We start from the raw sequence: 20,411 nt of genomic DNA, 5'->3' as shown, positions 1-20,411 counted from the left end.
TTAAATGAGGATTGCTTGGAGTATCATGCTTAAGAGAACATTCTTCATGTTTATTTAAGTATTTATCATTCTCATGGTGCTGCCCTAAGTCTGTAGCCAAGTCTAATAACACCATTGTACACGTTGCTGTGTCAATACAGATATTTATTTTTTAATTATTTGTCTTTACTAGTAACAATACACCTGGTTATCGTAGCAAGCAGTGGAAACTCCCCTCAAGAAGCGACAATTGCCAAGGGCTTGCGTTGCAACGCTCACTTGCCAATATTTCTTTTTTTATTACAATATAGGCCTATGTTTAGCCTACTATCATAGATATAGCACGTTTGTTTATTTTAACAAACAACGTAGGCTATTCTAAATAAAATTGAATATAAATGATAATTTATTATCTTTTTGAAAAATAGAGATCGCACATCAGTCCTGTGTACAGATCAGTCCGATAAAGTCATGCCTAAAGAGCGACATTTTACACGATAAATACAAGTTTAAATATCAGCATTTGCCACGGAAGGCGAGTGGCAGCTACTGTAAAACTTCTCTTAACTCTGGCATCTTGTGGCAACTCCCGTTCAGCATGCGCAAATGCCACGGCAAGTTGTGGCATATGCTTGCCACGGCAAGTTGTGGCATCTGTGGCATTTACTTGCCACGGCAAGTTGTGGCATATACTTGCCACGGCAAGTTGTGGCATCTGTGGCATTTACTTGCCACGGCAAGTTGTGGCATATACTTGCCACGGCAAGTTGTGGCATCTGTGGCATATACTTGCCACAGATGCCACAGAGTAGTGGCCTCTGTGGGAGATGCCACAAATGCCAAGGCACATGCCACGGCGAGTAATGGCAACACTCATTGTGTTCTAGTATGATAAATAAAATAATATTGTACCTTGAAAATCAATGCATTCGTTCATTTGACACGTTGGTGGTTTTAGGTAGGCTATACAGCGACCCCTGGCGGTTCTAGTGTGAAGTAAAAGTAGAAGTAGCCCACCTAAATGTTGGAATACTCTGTTACAAGTAAAAGTCATGCATTAAAATGTTACTCAAGTAAAAGCGCAAAATGATTAGCATAACAATATACTTAAAGTGCATAATACATGTTTTCATTATAATGATTGATCATGAAAGTGTTCTCAAAGCTGGTAAAGGTGCAGCTAGTTTTAATGACTTTGTATACTGTAGTAGGGTATCTTGTGAATTTACTCTATAAAGTCTGATTTAAGACTTGATTATATGTATCATCATTAATCAGAATCTGTAGTAAGTAACTAAAGGTAGCGTATTAAATAAATGTAGGGGAGTAGGCTCAGGGGCGCCGCCAGGGATTTTGGGCCCCATGAAGATATATCACATTGGGCCCCACCACCAGGCACATGCCACGCAAACCAAGCACAATTGCTGTAACCACACCTCCAGAACCCAACCGACTCATTTATGCTTTAAATAACTCTACCTGCACAGGCTTGCATCTATCTTGTAGTCCAATACTAAGCGATCAATATTTACTGACACTGAGCTGTGAACATATAACACTGTGCAGACTGCAAATTCTACTGCAACATTCTGCTGCAGTAGAATTCACTATTTGATATAACACTAACATTCCTGACAATAGACCTCAATAGTCATCTTTTATGGTGTACATGCCTTTTTAATAACATTTTTGAATGGAAAATTCATAAATCAAAATAAATATTACTTAATTATACATGACCACTTAAATTAAAATAAAGTGAACATTAACACCAATATTATCATTTATAAAAATGCTATCACAAAAAAAAAACATAAGCAGCAGATTTTCTAATTAAATATACATACCAACTACAAAATAGGTGGGTATTAAAGTGTAAATGGACAACAAACCGGAAGTGAAAAGGCCTGATGGTGGTGTTAAATCAGAGCAAAACTGGGTGACATACTGTCACTCTCTCTTGTCTTTCTCTCCTTTATTTTCTTTTTTGAAAGCCTGACTTTGTTAGTCGTTGAGACGTCGTACACACGTAAGTACTCGCATCCCTGTCTCACATGCTCTGACTCTGCTAGAAAGAGCGGTGCCGCACAGCGCTTGGAGACAGGACCAAACCATTACATGTAAATAGAGGGGGGTATACAGAGGCTTTGGATAATTAACTTTTCGAACAAAAAAAGTGAAATGAATCGTAAGTTTAGTGAGTGTATTATCAATATAATGTTATATTAATGTTAATTATTGATGATTGATGAAAGGTTACTTAAACATTTTTTCTTAATGTTCTACACTTTTTGGGGCCCCTGTCAGTCACGGGCCCTTAGAATCGTCCTAACTTTTCACCCCCTTACGGCGCCCCTGAGTAGGCTACAATTACACAATTTACCTCTGAATTGTAGTGGGGTAAGTAGCCTACTACGTAACATACCATTTACATACTCAACTAAATTACAAGTAGGCTATTTCTAAATCACAAATACAGTACTTGAGTATACAAGTTAGCCTATTTCCCACCTCTGGTCAACAATGTTAGATCTTTATGTCAACTTACTAATAATATATCTTGAGTATTATCATAAAAATAGCACGTTTATTTATTTTAACAAACCACGTTCTCCAAGTAAAATCTATAGAACATATAATGTTTAATCTTTTTGAAAAATATGATCGGACCATCAGTAACAGATCATCAGTCTTGTGTACAGATCAGTCCGATAAAGTCATGCCAAAACAGCGACATTTAAATATCAGCATTTGCCACGGAAGGCGAGTGGCAGCTACCGTAAACCTTCTCTTAACTCTTAACTTGTGGCATTTACTTGCCACAGCAAGTTGTGGCATATACTTGCCACAGCAAGTTGTGGCATATATAAGTTGTGGCATATACTTGCCACGGCAAGTTGTGGCATGGTTGTGGCATATACTTGCCACGGCAAGTTGTGGGATCTGTGGCATATACTTGCCACAGATACCACGGAGTAGCGGCCTCTGTGGCAGATGCCGGAAGTACTTGCCACTGCCCGCAGATGCCACGAAATGCGCTTGCTGTCTCTCGTGTTTTCACTGCTACTTTGTACCAAGGCAGATTCTCCCATAGCGCGCCGCGCATGTTCAAGGAGTGTTGTCATAGTTGGACACCTCAGATCAGTTGTATGAAGCGATGCCGCTAGCGGAGGTAAGGCACACACACCAAATGTTCAGGTCATTGTTAATACAGCGAAAATCAAAGCTGACGATCTCTTGGTTTGATATGTTTTCTCCCCCAGACAACATGGACATAAGAACATTTTTTTCAAAGAAGAGGAAAGTAAGTCATCAGCTGGTAGCAGTTAATCAGTTAACAGTGATGGCGGCGGCGTCTCACTTCTGGAGAGGAGTTTCGTCTTTATGCCATTATAGAGAGATACAAATACTGAATAGTTTAGATGAGAAAAGGCATCGAAATGCCAGGTTACTAGTATTTATCATGTAAACAGGGAACATGAATAACCCGATCTCTGTGCTCATGTAAACACCATGATGTACTGTAGAGACGCAGTCAGTGTGTTTTACTGGAGCCTCAGTTCGATAAGAGATTATTTTCTGAGTTCTTTAACTTAGGTACTCTCTCTCAAAATGGTAATGTGCATTATGTTTTAATTATACTTCTTATCATTCAGAAGATTTTTGTGTGTGTTTATGTTTTAGTGAGTGCTTATAAGCAATTTCCATCCCAGTATTCAGTTAACTATTTATTTTCTGTGCACATTACATAGACTAGCTAATATTCTACCTACTGCTTGGGACTTTGAGTCTTCAAAATGTCCAATGTCACAGACTGGGACTTACTTTAGAGCGAGTTGTATTTACATTCAGTATGACTTGTTATGATTCAATGTGAAAGAGTAGCCTATACTGCTCAATAAATAATGATCACTTCGCCACCATCTAGGCGCTTGAGAGTGAGTCAGAGGCAGAACACAGGGACACTGGAGAGAGGTTCATTGCTGAGGTGAATGATGAAAGGGAAATGACAGTTTAGAGTAAATTGTGATGTGGACTCTCATCCCAGAATTTTAAGGAAATCAGTGGGGATATTGAACAGGAAACATTTCAGTCAAGGGGCATCATATGACCAATATAGACAGAAGAGCAACATTTAAGTCAATGATACCATTCCTAGGTGAATTTAACATCTGTGTGGACTCAGATCAGTCTCAATATTAATAAATGCTCACAGAAGGATTCACAAATGTATTTTTGCGATTTATATATAAATTACTCTCCACAACAATATCTCTCAATGCACTCACAAATATTTATTGTTGTATATAAATGTCCAAAAAATGGGCATTTAAACTGCTTTTTATTAATTCAAAGACGGCTCTGAATTAATAATCAAATATGTTTCCTTTCTTTACTTGAAGTATTATTTGAATTATTTGAAGGATTAAAGTAACGTGTTATGGCAGGAAAGTTCAATCTGGTATATTCATTTTAATGTCACCTCATATATAGAATGTATGTTAAACTTGTGATTTCTGCATTGAGTGACTTCTGCCTAGCAGATACCAAGAAGAGGCCCCTAGGGTCTCTCTGTTAATTATCAATAGTCCTTGCAATCAACAGGGGAATTCCCGGATACATTTTCAGATATAAGGCAGTTAACAGCTTATCAATAAAATGTATTCATTCCTAGTAAGCTGACTTTGGGGTGAAGGGAAGTTCAGGGAAGCCATTAAGCGATAAGAACAATTAAACTTCTGTTAATCAACCAAAACTCATGACTGTCAGGGGACAGGACATTCGGACCTATAACAAGGGTCACTTCATAGAGAATATGTGTGTGTATTCCTTGATCATATGTCCTGTATAATCATTTATCAACTATTCCTGTATTGGTGTTTTATTTGATTCCTCTGTTTTTATTCTTTCATGTGTGGGTACTAGATGGCTACAAACATTGTGGAGAAATTAGCTTAAACATGTTTTATTACTCTATATGAAATGGAAGCAACTTTTATGACAGGGACGAGAGAGCTGGGGGAGGGGACATTCTTCTTGAGATTTTCAGCATGTCAATGATCAGGGAAATCTACTTGTTTTAAATAGATGTGTGTGGTTGATTACTTTGTATTAATAATAACAGTATGTGTAAAGGAAGCTGGAAATATGCAATGTGAAACCTTTTATTTGAAATAAAGATTCTGCAGGGAATATTCTTAAAGAACAATAGCTCAAGTGTCTGGAAGAGCTGCAGGCTAAATGAGTGTGCGGTACTTTTTAACTGCTTGAGATCAGAGCTGATGTTTTCCTCTTGTTATTATTGTTTGAGGTTAAGGTAACTCACATGTGTTATTTGTATAATCCAACTATAAAAAACTATATCTTAAACCTATCTTTATAAAATGCCAAAAGTATATGAAACTTGCAAGGAGGGGTTTGTTATCTCGAATGTAAGGGTCGCCTCTGGCTCGCGCTGATTGGCTGTCTTTTCTAAGTGGAGGACCCCTCGGGGGGGGGGGGGGGGGGGGGGCAGCCGCATAGCTCCTCCTGGGGTTTTTGGATATAAGCCTATGTTTTCTTTAGACCAGTCTCTTCTTTTCTTCAAACTGACCAGATCCGTAAGATTGGAGGAAGAGCAGGAAGTACTTCCTTTGTATTTGTATTGTTACTTTTTATCATTAAAACAAGATTATTGTTTAACTTGCATTCTGGTGTTTCTTAATCCCTTCCTTTTTTACGAATTTACCCAGCTTACCAAACGACACGCGGAGACGAGGTTGGTTTTAAACATCCTCCGATCTCCAACATACTACTGGATGAAATTACAAAATGTACCCATCATTTTCCTCATGCTAGTATAGCCACATAAAAGTATCAAACCACCTCCCAAACCCCCCGTTAAAAATGTCCCCCCCCACATTCAGGATGCTTCCTACGCCCATGCGCTGTAGTACATATGCCAGGCCTGTAGATGGTGCTGTTCTCACAGAATCAGCCCCTGAAAAGACAGTGTTAAATTGAGCGAAATGAGGAATGGCTAAAATGCATGATCTGTTTGGTATTTTGAAAAAGAAAAAGTATAAATATGCCTTATATAGGTATGGTCCTACACTATATTATTCAAATATAGCATGATAGGTCCACTTTAAAGTATGATTGAGACCTGTATGACCTATTCTCATCCGAGAAATTACATTTTCCTCCCTTCTTTTAAACCCCACCTTCCTTCCATCCCCCACATACCTTTGAATTGTGTAAAGATGTCTTCCTGTATAGGGGTGCAACAACTAATCGACTTAATCGGTTAAAATCGATGACCAAATTAGTTGCCAACTAATTCAGTCGTCGATTCGTTGGTGACGTCATCACGTGTGTTTTACGCGCCGTTAAGCTCCAACGTTATCGGTCTTTTTATCGGTACTGGAGACATTTAAAAAATATGTATTATGTATTATTGCTACATAATCCGTGTATCTACTGTCCAATAGTTTTTTTTTATTAAACATATAAACGGAAGAGCCTTTGAGAGGCCTTTTTGCTTTTTGCTTTTTACCTTACTAAATGGTCTAATGGTCATTGGAGCGATGGGCGGGGCGAAACTCACGGAAGTGATTTCAAAACAAAAGCGGTCATAATAACATAAACAAAGGGAAACAAGGTGAATTTAGCGATCACAACGAAAACGGCCAAGACACATATTGAGCCCAGAAAATGGATGTTACTAAGGGCTGTAAATATAATAAGCCTCTGTCTAAAATGGGACAACATTTTTCGGAGATTCAAACTACACAGCGATTCTGCACCGCGGTCAACTCAGCCGCCTCTCGCGTTTGTTTTTTCAAATCAGCTGCTCTTCATTATTCCTGCTATATTTGACGAGTGATACAAATATGTTTTACCACAAGTTCTTAAGAAAACTGACACTGTTGGACTCGGTTCTAGTTTGACTTCTACCAGAAATAAAATGAAGTACTTTTGCTGTGTACTTTGTGAGTAGGCCTAATCCTCTGTCAGAGTCCCCTCCATAGTAGCCTACATAATGCATGTGTTTCTGCTATCTTTGATGAATGATAAAAATATAATTTTACCATAAGTTCTTAATGAAATTGATACTGTTTGACTTTGTATTAGTTAGTCTACTACTTACAATACATTGAAGTACTTTTACTGTGTATTTTCTGAGAAATACTCTGTCAGAGTCCCCTGCTGAGAACAAAATCAAGCCACTTCTGCTAAGTTTGAAGAGGGAATTATTTTTTCTTGCCATTAGTTCTTCGTGAGATTGATCCTGTTGGACTCAGTACTAGTGAAACTACCCCCACAAGTACTCTTCCGTTTACGTGTTTAATAAAGAAAAACAATTTGACGGTAGATACAGTACACGGATTCTGACCTTACAGACTTTTTTTTATTAAGTTTTCTCGTTATCCGTCTTTTGATTCAGACAACACAAATGGGAAAAAAGGCTGCTATTTTTTTCGTTTTTTGGCTTTTGGTTTAAACGAAAAATCAAACTGACAAAACGTACACGGACCCACCCCCCCTTCTGGGCTATATAAAAATCGCTGGCCCGCGATAGTGTCTATTGGATACATTTTGGCCCTTGGACAAATGTAGTTGGTGATCCCTGCAATATGGCGTACCGAGTACAGGTAATTAACGTCTTGTGGTTTTAGATATAATTACATACTATTTAGGTTCTCGGTTGTTTTTTCGATTTGGCTGTTTAGCGCAGTGTAATTGTCTTTATTTAGCTAATTTTTATTTTAAATATTCAATTTAAAGGAATGGAATATATAAATAATATATATGTGTATGCAGTCTATTACTGCTTGTTGACTATTTCCAATATTAAACTCATTTAAATTGTATTCTATTTTATTCACCTATAGACTAACAAAACAACACTCCGAGATGGAGCATGCCCAGAGCTAAACAAATTGGACTCGGACACTCTCCAGTGTCCATTTTGTGAAAGGACCGGGTCATACCCTGCCCTGATGGCTCATTTGCAGAGCCACCAGAGGTCAATTGTAAAATATGGAGGTAAGTCCATCTATAATTCTATATCATCATTGTATACTTAATCATTTGAATTTTGAATGGTCTCCAAGTTTCCTTAAGGTGTAATGCTTCACACATTATGGATACATGTGTTATTTCTATGCCCAAGGACATCCTTGGTCTAAATTAGTTTTGAATTAGAAATTGAACATTACAAATTAGATTTATATTTAGGTTATGAAGCATTAATAATGCTGGAATAGTATCCTTATTTGGGGTAGGCACAATATGAGCATAATCACACATTCAATCTGCAAAAATTCAGTTTATACTTTATAGGCAAAAATATTGTTTTTGGTGACATGATTATTTATTGCTCTCGCACAAACACCTTATTTCAAATTGCATATTTACAAGAAATTCATTTTGGTTTGTTTCTAGAATCCTCTAACCACTTTCTGTCTCTTTTTTAGGTTGTAATGTCTATAAATGCCATCTCCAATGTGTGGCCAGCAGCCGTTATCACTGTGGTTTTTGCCCAAGAATCATTGGGAGAAAGGAGATGTTTATTAGTCACCTTAAAAACTGCTGCACTGAACATCCAACTACGTTGGCGGCGGCCCCATTAACCACAATGACTCCTCCAGGGATGGCCCCGACGACCGCTCCAGTGATGGCCCCGACGACAGCTCCAGTGATGGCCCCGACCACAGCTCCAGGTATGACCCCGACGACCGCTCCAGGGATGAGCCCGACAGCCGCTCCAGTGATGGCCCCGACGACAGCTCCAGGGATGACCCCGACAACCGCTCCAGTGATGGCCCGACCACAGCTCCAGTGATGGCCCGACCACAGCTCCAGTGATGGCCCGACCACAGCTCCAGTGATGGCCCGACCACAGCTCCAGTGATGGCCCGACCACAGCTCCAGATATGACCCCGACGACCGCTTCAGGTATGGCCCCGACGGCCGCTCCAGTGATGGCCCCGACGACAGCTCCAGGGATGACCCCGACGACCGCTCCAGGGATGGCTCCGACTGCTGCAGCAACATGGCACAATATTTCCACAGCCCCCAAAATGTTGATCACAAAGCGCAAAAACACAACGTGTTGTTTTTGTGTACAAGTTTGATATTATGTTGTATGTGTTAACCTTTGTTCCTATCCATTGTAATATTAGCCTGACAGTTTTTCCTCCACATCCACTTGTAGAACCATACAGCAGTGGGAAGAGTTGTAGAGGCTTTACAAGCGACAAACAAGCAAAAATATCCAGATCGTGACTCCATGGGTACCTTAATTTTGAAGCCCTGTCATCACAAACAAATTACTTCTCATGTGTAAACTGTGGAGATCATCCTCCTGTGGTGATTATGGATTTGCATAAAAAGGGAGTCTTCAGCCTGCCAAGTGAGTGCTAATTAATTCAGATTTCTTATGGTGTCAGTTACAATTCCAACTTAGACAACTCTTTCAGTGAGTGACCTCCAAGAGCCACCACCTGAATTTGATGGCCAGGTTGACATTGAAGACTTCTGGCATTCGGTTAGCGAAGAGATCCTTTGTCGAGGCCTTGTGAAGAGTAAGTCAACTTTGAGCAATTTGAAAGGTGATGATTTAGAGATTGCAATGTGCCAATTAGGTCAAACTGCAGGCATTTGTTAACAATTTAGTTTGAGTTTTTTCAGGATAAGCTGTGTGTTTGTGTATATAACCTTATATAAACAATTTTGGTCATAATTTGTCGGTTTGGCTCTTTCCTAGGTAATGCTTCAAATCCATGTGTGGTATCCCCATCGTACCATAAATGGGCACCTTGGATAGGTTCTCGGACCAGGGCCAACAACATTGTGTTTAACACAGAATACCACTACCAAGTCCATGTCCAGTACCATGACAAGGTGTTCCAAAAGGTCTGGGGTGCATCTGGTAAGTTTTGAAAAAAAACAATTATCGTAATTTGAGATTTTTGCTGTGGTCTTCCGATTTTGCAACACCACATTACTAAATTACTTTATGAAAATGCAGTACATAATTTTCAACAGAAGGATGCTGATCAGAGGGAAGCCCTGATCATTCCACTGTGGGTTCCAGGGCATTTTCTCCTGTGTGTAAGTTCATTATACCCACTGAAAATATACAGACTTTGTATGCAGCATATGACACCCACAGATGTACATTGAAAGGATGTGGTTGTGAATTTCTTAGCTTTAACCTTCATTACTCATGCTATTTGCTTGTGAATTTGTTGAGGCAATGTTATTACCCCCAAAGGGTACTATTTGCTTATTGTCCAGACTGAATATTCCCTCTAGTTGATGAGGCCACTCCAGAAAGAACTTTTCTTTCTGGATTCGCAATATTTCAGAAGAACAGGGGGTTTCCCCTGTGAGCCCTACAGGAATCTATTAAAGGAGACCTATCATGCAAAATGCACTTTTGTACGTCTTTTATACATGAATATGTGTCCCCGGTGTTCCAGGGAACTCACCAAGTGTCAGAAAATACAACCCTTTCTCTTTTCCTCCATACCCAAATATCTAAAAACGGGGCTGCAACGGATTTGATACATGTGGATTCTGATTTACACCTCTATGATGTCACAGAGGTGCACTCCGCCTGTATGGTCAACTCTCCACCTATCAGGGGAATGAGAGGTTGCCGTGGCATGGCAACAGCATAGCAACAGCATAGTAACATGACGCTTGTGCCTCGCCCCCTCCTTTGCATGGGGGGGGGGTCAGCTCCAGCTCATGCAGAGACAGAGCTGGAGTGAGGCAAAATGAGGCATGGCTAAAATGCATGACCTGTTTGGTATTTTGACCAATAAAACTTATAAATATACCTTATATAGGTATGGCCCTACAATATATTATTCAAATATAGCATGATAGGTCCCCTTTAAAGTTACCCTGGATGTGTGTGTTCTGGCGGTCACGTTACCCTGACCTGCCTATAATGTTAAGACTATTTGTTAAAAAAAAGAAAAGTTCAAACAGGAGGCACTGTAGTCCTTAAGTACGGAAGGATTGTTATAGCTTCCTTAGAGCTGAAGTTGAATGAAATAGCCAAGTGTCAAACACAATCAGAAGGGAGACAGAGAGAAATCTTCCTCGTTGAACTTTTTCCAATAACACGATTTACTTTATTTGCATGGTCTGAACGTGTTATTGGCTGTTATTTTCTACAACTGTGTTCCCCGTTCTGTGGACTACAGTTGGCGGTTCATGTTCTGAGTCTGAAGCAACAAAGTTTTGTTCTCCCTCTTTTTTTTCTTTCACTCCTAATTTCTGATGTTTGACCTAGTTTTGCTCTTGCTTTCCCAGGGGTGTTGCACAGAAAATCATTGCAGGATCCTGGACAGAGAAGACTGCTCTGGATATTGAGGTGTTTGCAATGCCACTATCGTATTGTCACAATTGACTATTATGCTCTTACTAACTTTTCTTCATACAGGGGCTTCCGAAGCAGACCCATGGGAATGACTGTGGTGTCTTCATGATAACGGTGAGTAAGGATAAGGCCATAATATAGTGATATGGCACAATACAATTGATTGCTCCTTAACACATTTCATTTGTAAATGCATGCAATAGTGATTCACCACCACTTAGACCTGACAAACATTCTGTTTGAATCCCAATGTTCTCTCACTATATGCACTTGCAAATAAAAAGGTGTGCAATAATAAAAGGATTTAAGGAACATTCACGTAGGTAGGCCTCTCGTGCATCTTTCTTGTGGCGTTATCAGACCTGCACATTTTATTGGAGGTGTGCGACTACTTTCTCACTGGGTTATTGTAAGGTTTCAGCGTTAGAGTTCTGTTAGTTTATTGTTTTGTGTTTATTCTTGTGGCCTTGCATTTTATTTTGATGTTGACTCTGTCCTCTCTTTTCAGGTGTCTACACTTCCCGTTGTTGTGTGTCACCTGCCAGCTTGATTGTGGTCTCCTGCTCATGATTGTTTTCACCTGTGCCCCATTAACCGTTGTGTTTATATGTAGTCCTGTTCTCCTTTTGTGCTGTTCCTTTGAGTAACATACCCCATGTGTGTGAGTTAAGCCATATCCTTTGTATGTGATTTAACTCTGCTCCTTCTTGCAAGAATAAATTAGTTACCTGATCATTGATTCTCAACCTGGTGTCGAGTGATATTTTTCTAACAATATGTCATTTCATTTCAAGCCTTTATTTAACCAGGCGAATCCCATTGAGATCATCAATCATCTATCTTTCAAGAGAGACCTGCTGCTAGTCAGTTACACATGAAAACAGAAAACAAAAAGGACATCATACAACATATTCACAGTGCTACATTTACATACCTATCGACAATGATAGGTACCAACAGTATCAAATTGCATAGAATCTATCCGAGCTTTAAAATCATGCAGTGGAACCAAATTGCTCAGTTTCAAGTCCTAGCACTTGGCACATGTAACAAAACCACATCGTGAGATCTCAGGCAATAGCTACCTACAACTCTCTGTGAGATCAGAGAGCAGATATATGATGGTAATTTACCTAACATGGCTTTATAGATGAACATGTACCAATGACTGAGCCTACAGTGATGAGTAAGTACTTTACAATTAGTAACAAATCTCAGTGCACTGTGATAGGCGACATCAAACTTTTACTTGATGTAATTTGGTTTTTATTGGTGCTTTTGTCATTTTGAAGGAAATTAAAATACTGTATTGAGTTGGTTTCTTCTGTTTTGGAAGCCTTGTATATCTTTTTGGTCTTGTTAGAAATACCCCATGGTGAAACTGTTCTAGCAGCAGTTCAAGAAGCTTAGTTTGCTATTTAGGCTGCTACATGTATAAAGATGGTTTGCTCTATCACAATGTACACATACAACCTAAATGTTCATCTGTTTATTGTTCTTCTTGCCTTTATAATCAAGCATGTTGATTGTATATTGCTATATCTTGACATTATGTTCATTTTATCATACTTGCCATACATTTATTTTAATTGATACGATTCCTTCAAAGGTTTTGTAATATACCCCTATTACTCTTAATTTATAAAGTAATAATAATACATGTGAATTATTGAGCTCATTAGTGGCCTAATTTGTTCTAAAAAAGTAAATGATCATTGATAAGGGGTGTCCAGGCCATATCAATGATATACCAAACTACAGGCTAATGTGAGATTCAGAAATTAGTTTTAAAAATCATGTTTTCATCTTATAGTGGGCCTACCTTATGAACCTGTTTGAAACCTTAAAGACCCCATGTGATTATGTATATCTTAAAACCTTTAACAACCACATGTGTAGCAGTTAGACAAACATAATTAATAAATCTCATTAATACGAATTGTATATGTCCTAAAAAAAAAAAAGTTTACTAAGCCAATGTATTAGACAAAGTGTGTTTAAAGTCATATACTGTTGTGTCTCGGATAGACTAGGTTATTAATTAATTTGCCTAATAGTTGCTTAAAACGCTACAATAACATTTGCAATTCGTTTTTAATCTGCTATCTACGGTATCAATGTCTCTCAGCCAAGGAACAAGTAAGCTCCTCTCTCTCCCTTTTCTTCGTTCAAAACAAATTCAATGTGCAAACCGCCCCCTACTGTCCAATAGTGTTTTGTTTTTCCTCTTAAACTACAGAAAAAGCAATAAACAACCCTATTAACATTTGCATTAGAGGCTTTTCATTATTTAGGTGAAACTTTGTGCGTAAAGTTTTAAAAGATGCAGCTAGTCTCTCCTTCATTGTGGCCCGATGATTATCGTTCCATGTGTTTTATAGATCTAATCTCATCCACCATCTTTGTTTGTGACGTAAAGGGTGAAAGAGTCACGTTTCTGAATCGGACACTGAGTGGATGCAGTCAGCCACTCGTAGTCTGATTCAGAGGGTTCCCTGTCAGTAATTTCCTATCTCTATCTTATTATTATTTATAATGATTATTACTATGTATTTATTTCAACAAGGACGATGCATAGGTGTGTGTTGTACAGTGTGTGTAACAAAGTAATGTCTAAAACTCTTCCAAATGGACCCAGTTAATACATTAGAAAGCACAATACAATACTAGTATAGTAACACATCTGTCTGTCTGTCTGTCTGTCTGTCTGTCTGTCTGTCTGTGAGAAAGACATGTCTTTGGCATTTTTGTAAATATTCTATAAATGCTTAAAAAAATGCCAAAGACATTTCTTTAAATAATTAAAGAGGACTTTTTTCCCCTCCACATTTAGGTGGAGTCCATCCCCTGTAAAATAATTTGTAATAATCTGTCTTTGATTGAGAAACAGTTTCCCGGTAGGGAGGTGAATTGTGTCCCTCTTCCTCCGACACAATTCGTTGAACCTGCGGTTGGTGTCCCGCACCGTATCCATCGTCCTTTGGTTGTCCACCGGCCGGGGGAGGATGGAGCAGACGGCCACATAGAGAGGCTCTGCATGGCCGCGCTGGATCCGGTCAATGAGGGTTCCGATGTGCACGACCACCAGCGCCTCCCCGGTCACCCGATCAAATTTCCAGGCGTGCTGCTCCAGGCTCCCCAGGAGGAATGTTCCTGGGTGGACATATGCAGCAGTCAGGTGTGGTATCTGCTCTTCAACACCCTGGCACATGGAGTCTGTGAGCAGGTACACTGGAAGCCCTACAAACACAGAACAACCGTGACTAAATAGTGTACACACAAAACCAGAGCTTCCCTTTGAAATGTTTTGTAGCCGGTTAACATCGACAAAATGAGAAAAAAGTGCAGGTCAAACGTCTTCTATGGTATTTATAGAGTTTTAAAAGAAATTGATAACGACTCTATATTAAACAACCTAATTATGCTACATTATTAACTACATGATTCAAAAGTGTACTGTAACTTTTGGATTATAAACGGAGCCTGTGTTTTCCTCTCTTCCCTCTCTCTCTCCTGACAGCCCGTCAGTATCTCATGCAGCTCGCTGATCCAGAAGAAAGATTGAGCCGACAGTGAAGAATAAACATATTTATAATTAGTTTAGCTAGTTCCAGAGGTAGATAGAATAGCTAAGTGTGTTGCTTCTAACTTAAACAATATTAAAGCAGCCTACCTTTTCTCACAGCGAAGGTCTTCTCTGCTGCAGTGTAACGCACAAGTTCATCTGAAAAGATCATTTTCAATCATTAGTTTAATCAATTCAATCATATTCTAACAGGCAGCGCTAAAGCGAGCACACAGTGAATGAATAACAGTCGCATTAATCTAAATTCGGCCATTTACCATGGGAATCCATTTTTTGTCTGTCGCTCTTGTCTTGTTGCAGAATAAGAGGCAGAAGATGCAAGTCCTGTTTAAATACTGCATCATTTTCAAATCGAGCACATCAGCCAACAAGTATTCAAAAAAAAAAAGCATTTTTTTTTTAAACAACCACGAAGACAAACAGCCAATAAAAAACGGCTATTAAAACTGTTTTTTTTTCAAACTACTGTTCAAATCTATAGGCCTTTACCAGCCCTGAGCAGTTTACAGCGCACCAAAAATAAATACTGACGTTAATAAAATAAAACGTCAAAGCAATTTATTAATGAAAATGCAATAGTTCCTTAAGTTTATATGTAGGCAGATTTTTGAAGCAGTTATTGGAAGTTTTGGGCGAAAGACTGGCGTTTGAACGCTTCCTAGCTTCACCTCCTGTGAACGTTAGTTCTGTCCCTCATTTCTGTCATCGCATCAAACGAGTAAGCTGCTCTTCTTGACTTTAGCTTCACAGCCTCTTCTTGTGCTTAGTTATGTATATTTAGCATGAATATAATAATGTTTATTTTTGCGCTATTGTCATGTTTAAGCAGTTAAACCTGAAAGCTATTCCAGCAATGTGAAATATAGCTTTCCAGAAAGCTAAACGAGGAAGTGTTTTAGCTTTGTACTTTTAAGATTGGTTGCTAATACAAAGGAAATGACCATATTTGGATTTGCAGTTCTTTTTAATGAAATAAGTAAAAGATTCAAGCTCAATTATTTATAGGCAAATATCTCCTATTATAGTGTTTATAAGTCTCTAGTGAGTAACATATATCATTAGCTGAGGTTGTGCTGATTTCTGGGATGTGTAAAACTTGATTAAACCGCAAAGAAATGACAATTTATAAGGAAAACACAAACATATACAAACACGGAAATGTTATTTTTTTAAATCTTTTTGTTGTTTTTCTTACTTTTTCTCTTCTTTACCTGTTTTTTTAATGCACCTTACACACCAAGGAAAATTCCTTGTATGTATAAACCTTATTCTTATCTATTAAGTTGAATCTGTGCTCGTTTCCTCAGCCTGCATCAGTGAATATGAGCCTCAGAGACATCTACTCCCCCTCTTCTATGACTCTGACCCCTCGTTCAGGCGGCGGTCCTTTAGCTTTAATGTCTTCGCTCTTCACTGCTTTTCCTTTCTTCACTTCTTTCTCCAGCTTCACTTCTTTCTCCAGCTTCACTTCTATCTTCCCCAGCTTCTCCTTCTTGCTCTTCACACCCTCCTCATCGTCGTCTTCGTCCTCTGAGCTGGAGAAGTTGTAGAAGCGCTTCAGGCCCTCGGTGGAGGTTTGGTTGATGGGTCGGCCTCTCTTGTCCACCGTGTATTTCTCGGATATCTCCCAAAACCTGGGGTCCTTCTGAACCCGGAGGAAACGCTCATCGCCGCCCTTCTTATTGGACGACATGGTGGCAAACTGTACGTGTCACCTGACCAATAGAGAAAGGACATATTGTTGGCACTACGCTTCTTTCTTATATCATGTGTATGAGTGTCTTTATTCCAGAAGATTGTGTGTATTTAGTGCACCAAACGTTCAAGCTTATGATTATACAGCTGTACATTTAAGAATGATAGCATGTTTTATTACACATATCCTGAAGAGGTTATTGGAAAAAAGTATTGATTTTGGTTTAGGTATTGGTGAAAGCTAGACAACAGTGATTCAAGAACTGAAAATATATGTATGTATGATTCTATAAACCTTGTTATAACACAAGCTAGCTAGTATTGATTATCTTCTACAGACTGATAATGTACTGAAGATTATTGAGACAATCAATTAACTGTTGAGGTTACTCCAGGACAACTGACAAAGTTTCTTAAACCTATGTTTTGTACTGTTTTTAGAATTTTGTTTGGAAATAATTAAGCAGTCTTACTTGTCATGAGTTTTAAACACCCCTCTTTTACATTTAACAAAATAAATTATTACTTGAAGACAATAAGGGGGATATATTCAGATTAACCTAAATATAAGTAGCAATACCATAGTGTAAAAATGGTTTGTTACGGGTGAAAACCTACATTCAAATATACTTTAAATAACTGAAGTAAGAGTACTTGTTTTGCCCAAATCAGTATCATATATAATAGTATGCATGCAACACTAGTAAAGAACACATTCATTACTAAAGTGTAGTACTTAACTAAATGTATTTAAACCACTTATAACGGTTAAAACAGTCATTAGTACTGAAGCTGTGACTGGATCACTAAGTGAGCATGTAATGACCAACAGAAACCCAGTCTTTTCACTGTGAGAAATATAGAGCAGTTTTGACTTCTGCTATCTAAAAATGAAATGTTAAAACTGAGATAAATGTCAGAAATCCTGCGCTTTGCTTCAGTTTCAACGACTCTGAAGTTGGCGTCCGATTCAGCAGTTAAGGGGAAAGCTAAGGGACATTTAATTTACAGCGCTGAGCGAACAATCCTCCGTGTTTGAACCTCTTAAATCGCTGCATAGACGATTTATTTGGACTGGATTATCCCAGAGAGTCTAAAGATTCTTTATAACACAGTTTCAGATTTGTGAAACCTTTATTCTATTTGTGAAAATACATAAACGTCAGATTTTGCTGCTTTGTTTACATCTAGACCACATTAGACCAGGTCCTGATCTAAAACCTCTATACCTACACTCATCAAATCTTGACTGGATTATCCCAGAGAAGCTCAAAATTCTCAAAAAAACCCAGCAAAATCTCCCTTTTTTGTATTTTTACAAATAGAATTAAGGTTTCACAAATCTCAAACTGTGTTATAAAGAATCTTTAGAGTCTCTGGGATAATCCAGTCCAGATTTGATGAGTCTAGGTATAGAGGTTTTAGATCAGGACCTGGTCTAATGTGGTTAAGATGCGAACAAAGCAGCAACATCTTCCTTTCCTCACAGTATCAACACCAATTTGGCTGACTTTTATATTTGATCCAATTGGTATATAGGTTATATTTTCACCATAATGGTGCACAGCTGATAGAAAGGGATTTTTTTGTAGTTTTTAAAGATATTATTTACTGAACTACTTTTCCAACTCCTCATGCAGTTGACTGTTACAGGCCTATACAGGTTCATGGTACAATGCATAAGCTTCAAATCGAGAGACTGAAACTGTATATTCCTTTACCATTCTGTTTTAATTTCACAATAAAGTTAATAGTCATATTATGTTTGATATGTTTTATTAACTACACCACTGTTTTTTTAACCCGCACCGCCTAGTGGTTAAAGCACGTTATTGAATTTTGTTGTTGAATAAGTTTTATTTGATGAAAACATTTAAATATTAAGAGTAGCCTACATACAACATTGAAAATATCAAGAAAATACTGTAGTGATCTCTACAATAAAACAGTTTAGTGCAGGACACCCAAAGATATTAACAGGAGGATGTGCAAAACAGACAAACTAATAAGGCTTTATTTAAACATTAAAGATTACTTTAAGTTAAGGTCTTATTTTGAATAAGAAAAAAACTTTGGGGTTATCCAAAGATAAATATGAAGTCTGACAAAGTACTTAACGTCCAATATATTACACCTTCCCTGAATTTGACTCAGGTGTAACTAAAGTCTGATTTAAGGGTTGTTTATATTTCACATCATTAATCAGAATCTGCAAAGTAACTAAAATAAATGTAGTGGAGTAAAAATACCAGGTTAACCTCTGAATTGTAGTGGAGTAGAACAAAGTAGTATGCTGCTGTAACAAAAACATTTCCCAACTTGGGATCAATAAAGTATAACTTATCTTAAGATGATCGATGGCTACTGCCTTATTTGCTAAATTTGCCTCTGAACCTTGACAAGTGCATGTTTCAGGCTTATCAATGAACAACAGAAGGGGTCACAGACCAGCTGTTAAATAAAGTTCTTCTGACCTTAGGTGTCATGTGGGTATATTAATTCACCCATTTAATAATTATATGTATTACATTTGATACCACTGTGTTTCGTATCCCCTAAACCTCCAGGGTGTATACAGTTTAATATGGGCAACTTCTAATTGTGGGAAATACGAAAACGTCTTATAAAGAGACGTGCCATAGAACATGTTGCGAAACACACAATAGCCAGCATTTGTAGTTCGGGCGGGGGGGTGGGCGCATGTGATATGCCGCAGACTGTACTTAATGTTACTCTGATCCGGTTACTTATGTTGTGACAGATATTTAAGTAAGCTTTCTTAACGCTAATGTTATAATAGTCAGATTGCTCTGAAGATCGGAGGTGATATTCTATTCATGTTCACATTATTATACTATTATGTTAAGAAAGCTTAATTAAATATATCTGCCACAACGTAAGTAACCGGATCAAAGTAACATTACGTAGCCTACGGTCCGCGGCACTGTGAGTGCAGACGTCGATGTGTCCCATTATCATTCATATCACATCATAATGTATCATATATTTCCTCATCTGAGTCAGCCGAGTCGTATCTGGCCGTGCAACACTCTCAGTGTCACATACTGTATGCAGAAGTATTGTTTTAAGCAACACATTAAGTTGACGAAACACTCGAGTCAAATGTAATTTAGGTCAGATCGTGTCTTAGACGGGGCAGTGATATCATAAACCTGTTAATGTACGCATTCAAACACTTTTTCTTTTACCAGCTGTATTCACCTTGCAGGTGCAGCTATGTGGCTTTGATCCTGGATAAAGTGTTTAAGTCATGGATGTTTAAAGTTTAACTTCTTCATATTTGACTAATATTATAGTTGACTTTTCATTCAGGAAGTATGACGCTGCGCTGTCAGTACGCTTGTCCATGTTTGTGATTGGTCGAATGCTCCAAATACCACCCCTTTTATGTGAATGCGCACCTAACTAGATAGGATACTGCTGGCTTGAGCAAACGAGTTGATAGCCAGCGTTGTAGTACAGTTTAGCGAGAGCGGCTTTGTTTTGGATTAAGTCAACCGGATAACTCAAAACATATCCAGGATAGGTTGAACTAGATTCGTAGTATACCCCCCAGGTTAGCCGCACAGCATAAGTTACCATGGAGATCTAGCCTGCTAAAAAGAGAACCAGCTTCGTAGGACCGGAAACCCAGAGTTTTCCATGTTAGCCGGCTAAGCGAAAATCCTGCTTCGTAGTATACCCCAGTTCTTCTTCTGCAGTGGAGTGAGATCTCGTTGTGGTTGACTTGCATAACAACAAATGTTAGTT

The 20,411-nt window shown here is 38.4% G+C and overlaps 1 protein-coding gene across 1 annotated transcript; it reads right to left on the bottom strand.

Annotated features, from left to right (window-relative positions):
* Positions 1-14,060: 14,060 nt before the first annotated feature.
* On the bottom strand, positions 14,061-17,858 carry LOC307014976 (uncharacterized protein). Its single transcript, XM_079643262.1, has 3 exons — positions 16,294-17,858; positions 15,033-15,084; positions 14,061-14,599 (listed from the first exon to the last, which is right to left on the bottom strand). The coding sequence occupies exons 1-3, from the start codon at positions 16,636-16,638 to the stop codon at positions 14,118-14,120; spliced, it is 879 nt and encodes a 292-aa protein (XP_079499388.1). The 5' UTR covers positions 16,639-17,858; the 3' UTR covers positions 14,061-14,117.
* Positions 17,859-20,411: the final 2,553 nt, after the last annotated feature.

This window comes from Notothenia rossii (assembly GCF_949606895.1).
Source record: "Notothenia rossii genome assembly, chromosome: 1".
In the NCBI taxonomy this organism is placed as follows: domain Eukaryota; kingdom Metazoa; phylum Chordata; class Actinopteri; order Perciformes; family Nototheniidae; genus Notothenia; species Notothenia rossii.
The sequence above is the reverse complement of the archived record's forward strand: the minus strand, read 5'-3'. Positions and strand labels throughout refer to the sequence as shown.

What these genes read in the sequence shown, in the direction of transcription:
- LOC307014976 (XM_079643262.1), bottom strand. Translation starts at nt 16,638, where the DNA reads ATGTCGTCCAATAAGAAGGGCGGCGATGAGCGTTTCCTCCGGGTTCAG. An exon ending in GGGTCAGAGTCATAGAAGAG is followed by an intron (nt 15,085 to 16,293) that starts GGGGAGTAGATG and finishes ATGATCTTTTCA; the next exon opens with GATGAACTTGTGCGTTACAC. An exon ending in GACCTTCGCTGTGAGAAAAG is followed by an intron (nt 14,600 to 15,032) that starts GTAGGCTGCTTT and finishes CTGTGTTTGTAG; the next exon opens with GGCTTCCAGTGTACCTGCTC.